We start from the raw sequence: 4709 nt of genomic DNA, 5'->3' as shown, positions 1-4709 counted from the left end.
CATTTTGTGTGCCATCACAGTTCATATCATAAGGTTGATAAAGAAAGTAACAAAAGAGGACTGTCTAAAAACACAAGTTGCAAAGCTCAAGTCAAATTTGTGATTAAAGTAGATACTGTATCAACAAGAAAAACTGATCCATTTGTGAAAGTAAAATTTGTGTATTCTGATTTTTTGTGACAATTATATACATTTTGTATAAATTTAAATTAATCATGAGTTGTTTTTAGGTCTGTAATAAATGCAGACATATTAAGTACTAAATTATAGTTCTATTTTTATATATAATTATTTATACTTGCAACGTTGCAACTATAGCTTTACAACATTTTTGAGCTTCTTTTTTAGTAGATATTCTTCTTTTTGACCTATTTTTTATAATTTTTTTTTAATTTTTAGTTACAAAAATGTGTATAATTTCATATTTCACCATATTAATGAGAATATTTTAGTTCTTGTAGTTAAAAGACTAAGGGCCGTATTTATAATCAATTCTTAAGTATATTCTTATCTTTTACTTTTAAAGGTAATGCTTAATCATAAGTATTCATAAACAGGCTTAAGTCATACTTTTAAAAGTTATAAGCAAAAGTAATTCTTATTCTTATTTTGATAACCAAAGTCATGGTCACACATGGTTATAGATTGTTATCACTCATTATCACTGTTATCACTCACGAATTGTATATTATTACACGATATTCGTTTTTATGTAAATACATTTTCAAAAAAAATATTTTTTTAAATACAACTAGTCAAAATGGGTAAAGGACTTGCCTATTCAGCATCCGAAAAATCTTTAATTATTGAATTGATACAATTAAATAAAGTGGTGGAAAATAAGAAAACCGATGCATTTAGCATTCACGATAAAAACAAAGCATGGGAAAGTATTACCAAAACTTTCAATGCGAGTGGTGATCATCCAAAAGTGAGTTGAATTTTAAATATTATATTTTATGTTTAATCATTGTTTAACGTTTTTAGTATTCTCAAGTAGAAGACGTGTATTAGATAGGGACTATACCTATTTTGATTATCAAAAATAATATTTAGACAGCTTGCTAAGTTCCTATTGATGGTATTATACTATTATATAATTCTACTTCTAAGATTAATTTGTTACCAATTATTTATATAATATAATATGGTAAATCATGGTAGTTTTCTATAAGTGATACGAACAATTTGTTAAAATTAATTTGACACCCCATCATTATTTTAAAACAATTATATTATTAATTTATTTGATTTTAACAATTTATTATTTATTTATAATTTTTTTTGGAATCAATCTTGCAAACTGCATATACAAATAATACATTATTTTAGGAACTTCCAAAAATTTTTGTTACATTTTATATGTTAGTAGTCTACTATAGTAAAATTAGCATATTTTCAATTTTTTTACTATTTACTAATTTTATAGAGAACTGTAAGTCAAGTTAAAAAATGCTGGCACAACATCAAAACAAAAAGAAAATCTGAAATAACTTCTCATAAACAAGCGGTTTTGAGAACTGGAGGTGGACCAGCAGTTGAAAAATTAGTAGAGAATCCATTGATCGATGAATTTGCTAACATAGCATGTGAAATTCCTGGGGCCATTGACAGTGATACAATCGCTAGTCACAATATTACATGTGTAACTACATCTGATGGATATTTGGAGTTTAATATCCAACCTAGTGATGATAATTTATCTGGTAATAACAAAATTAATGTTAAAATTAGATATAAAAATTCAAAAACAAAATTATTTTATAGATTCAAATATTAATGATACTGATGCAAATTTTACAAATGCTGTCCCAAGTAAATCTATTGAAAAACAAGTGGAATTACCAAGGCAGTATTTATAAAACAAAAAATCAAACTTGTCAGCTGAAGCGACAAGCCGTATTGAACGAGTTGAGATTCAAAAAATTAATGATGAAGAGATACATAACTTGTTAAAGGAAGAATTACTTTTAAAAATAGAAAATGAGAGAGAACTTCTGAAACGAAGAAAAATTGAAACTGAAGTCGCTTCTAATGATTTAATTTTTCGTAAAGAGAAACATTTAACAGAAATGGAATTATTAAAAAGAACTATTAATGAATAAATTATTAAAAATAATATATACCTAATATATTTTGTATATTGTTAAACTTGATAAGATTGTTTAATTTGTTAAAATTTGTTTTCTCTAGTATCAAAAGTTATGATACTGTATTAAATTGTATTTTATTAATTAGGTATGACTATTATTACATAAATATTTGTTATGCTTTACAATCAATTTTTAAATATTTAATTTGTTAAAATTTGTTTTCTCTATTATCAAAAGTTATGATACTATAAAGTATAAAGTATAAATTATATTTTATTAATTAGGTATATGACTATTATTATATAAATATTTGTTATGCTTTACAATTAATTTTTAAATATTTAATTTGTTAAAATTTGTTTTCTCTATTATCAAAAGTTATGATACTATAAAGTATAAAGTATAAATTATATTTTATTAATTAGGTATATGACTATTATTATATAAATATTTGTTATGCTTTACAGTCAATTTTTAAAATTTGTTTTCTCTAGTATCAAAATGTATGATACTATATTAAATTGTATTTTATTAATTTAGTTATGCCTATTATTATATAAATATTTTTTATGCTTTTCAGTCATTTTTTTAAAAGGTAACCATTTTTTTTTAATATACTTTTTTATGAGACTGATATATAATATAATATTTGTTCAATAAGTTTTATAATTTGTTTATTAGCTGTATTTCTGTTGATTTTTACAAATTATATAATTAAATAATATTCTAAGAAAAATGCATATTTATGAATTCTGATCTAACTATATTTCCATACAAATTAGGTGGTCCATTATATTCTTGATGAAACATTTGGTTGTTATTCAAAACTTCATCTGTGTGTGGTAGGTTTTCATATCTAAATATTGCAATGTTGTGTAACACTGCACATGCGGATATTATTAACAATGTTGTACTTAGTTTAGTAGCTAACTTCCTAGATAAACAACTAAATCTTCTATTGATTATTCCATTTAGTCGTTCTACGGTATTTCTTGTGGCTATATGAGCTTTATTGTATCTTTCTTCAGCTCTATTTTGTGGATTGCGCACAGGAGTAAACAAATATCCCAATTGTGGATAACCACCATCACCCAAGAGACGTCCTGGTAATTTTTTTTCTTCATAAATTATATTGATATTACTGTTGCTATAAATAAACAACATATAATATGTTATTACTTAAGGAATATATTTTATATATTTTGAGTATTTCAGTTTTTACAACTTAAATACATTCTTCATTCTAGAAAAGTCTAGAGTTATAAAAATATACCCAGAATTATTATAACAAAACATGTTTGTACCTAAAAATACGACTATCATGAACAGATCCTGGCCACCTAGCTACAATATCCAGTATTTCACATCTAGGTCCACTCAAAATCTGTACATTTATTGAAAATATGCCTTTTCTGTTTCTGAAATTTTCCCCTTGGTCACCTCCAGGATTTAGTATTGATATATGGGTACAGTCTATTGCACCATCAACACCAACAAATCCTGAATAAAAATAATTTTTCAACTGTGTATATACTTATTTAAAGCATAATGAACAAATTATTTTGAAATTACCAGCAATATTTGAAAATAACACTTGATTATGTATTTTTCCTTCTAGGGTAGTAGGAAACTTTACAAAAGTCGGTAACTTACTTGCTATTATTCTTGAAATATCTTTTACACATCTGCTTATAGTTGGTTGGCTAATACCAACCAAATCACCAGTAACTATCTGCAATGAAAAATAGAGTAGATCACTATCATTACTCACTCAATTTACCTACTCACTTGGAAATTTCCAGTTCCATAATACCGTAACACTGCAAGTAGTTTCAATAATGGTGGAATTGGAAGGCCTCTCATTGAATTGTCATTGAATTCGGCTTCAATGTCATTAAATACGAGGGGCATTAAACTTTGCAATACTGTAGTTTTAGAAAATCTATTAACTTTAAATTGCATTTTTAGTAAGATGAAATTATGAATTATAATTTCTGTTGTAAATATTTTAATTTATATAGGTAGAATTAAGTCCATAGCTAAAAATAATCGGTCTGTACAAATGCATTTTAATTATTTCTTGGATATTATATTATAATATATGCTATTCATAAGCGTGCTTATGTGGTAGTTAGGATAAGCACTTTATTACTCTACAATTTTTTTTTCATACTATGAATATTTTCGTATTAATAAAATATTAAAATGTGTTCAACAAATTAAACTGTAAAAAGTGAATATTAAAAAAAATATTGTTTTATTAATAGGTAGGTTATCATTTGATTTTTATTCATTATAATAAATTCACTCACGTGATAATAAATTATCCTTTGGAATATTTTTGTTTTTTACTTTGGCTTTAGGCATAAATAAAAATAAAATAAATGACCTCCATATGACCATATAATATGGTGATTTCTATTGAAAATTATTTCACTTACCTGAATCTGTTAAAAAATTCTTTATCGTTATAAAAATCAATTGGATTTTGCATGTCTCTAATACATCGTTTAGGAACACGTTCATTATTTTCTTCAGCACGGTTGTAAAAATTAACTGATTCTACAAAGTGTATTATATCCATATTTTCAATTTGTATAAAACTAATCAATGTGA

The 4709-nt window shown here is 24.7% G+C and overlaps 2 protein-coding genes across 2 annotated transcripts; one reads left to right on the top strand and one right to left on the bottom strand.

Moving 5' to 3' along the window:
- Positions 1–760: 760 nt before the first annotated feature.
- Positions 761–2105, top strand: LOC103308247 (myb/SANT-like DNA-binding domain-containing protein 3). The gene is made up of 4 exons (XM_008181319.1): positions 761–931; positions 1430–1706; positions 1768–1815; positions 1885–2105. The coding sequence occupies exons 1-4, from the start codon at positions 761–763 to the stop codon at positions 2103–2105; spliced, it is 717 nt and encodes a 238-aa protein (XP_008179541.1).
- A 1406-nt stretch (positions 2106–3511) lies between these two features.
- Positions 3512–4709, bottom strand: LOC103308248. The gene is made up of 3 exons (XM_029492113.1): positions 4535–4709; positions 3882–4035; positions 3512–3825 (listed from the first exon to the last, which is right to left on the bottom strand). The coding sequence occupies exons 1-3, from the start codon at positions 4675–4677 to the stop codon at positions 3628–3630; spliced, it is 495 nt and encodes a 164-aa protein (XP_029347973.1). The 5' UTR covers positions 4678–4709; the 3' UTR covers positions 3512–3627.

This window comes from Acyrthosiphon pisum, unplaced genomic scaffold (genome assembly GCF_005508785.2).
Source record: "Acyrthosiphon pisum isolate AL4f unplaced genomic scaffold, pea_aphid_22Mar2018_4r6ur Scaffold_20884;HRSCAF=22413, whole genome shotgun sequence".
Taxonomy (NCBI): Eukaryota; Metazoa; Arthropoda; class Insecta; order Hemiptera; family Aphididae; genus Acyrthosiphon; species Acyrthosiphon pisum.
This window is presented reverse-complemented; position numbering and strand designations above follow the sequence as displayed.

Coding starts and splice junctions, on each gene's coding strand:
- LOC103308248 (XM_029492113.1), bottom strand. CDS start 4,677: ATGGATATAATACACTTTGTAGAATCAGTTAATTTTTACAACCGTGCT. Junction 4,036..4,534: donor GAATTTTTTAACAGATTCAG/GTAAGTGAAATA, acceptor TAAAGTTAATAG/ATTTTCTAAAACTACAGTAT. Junction 3,826..3,881: donor ATGGAACTGGAAATTTCCAA/GTGAGTAGGTAA, acceptor TTTTCATTGCAG/ATAGTTACTGGTGATTTGGT.
- LOC103308247 (XM_008181319.1), top strand. CDS start 761: ATGGGTAAAGGACTTGCCTATTCAGCATCCGAAAAATCTTTAATTATT. Junction 1,707..1,767: donor TAGTGATGATAATTTATCTG/GTAATAACAAAA, acceptor ATTATTTTATAG/ATTCAAATATTAATGATACT. Junction 1,816..1,884: donor TTTTACAAATGCTGTCCCAA/GTAAATCTATTG, acceptor CAAACTTGTCAG/CTGAAGCGACAAGCCGTATT.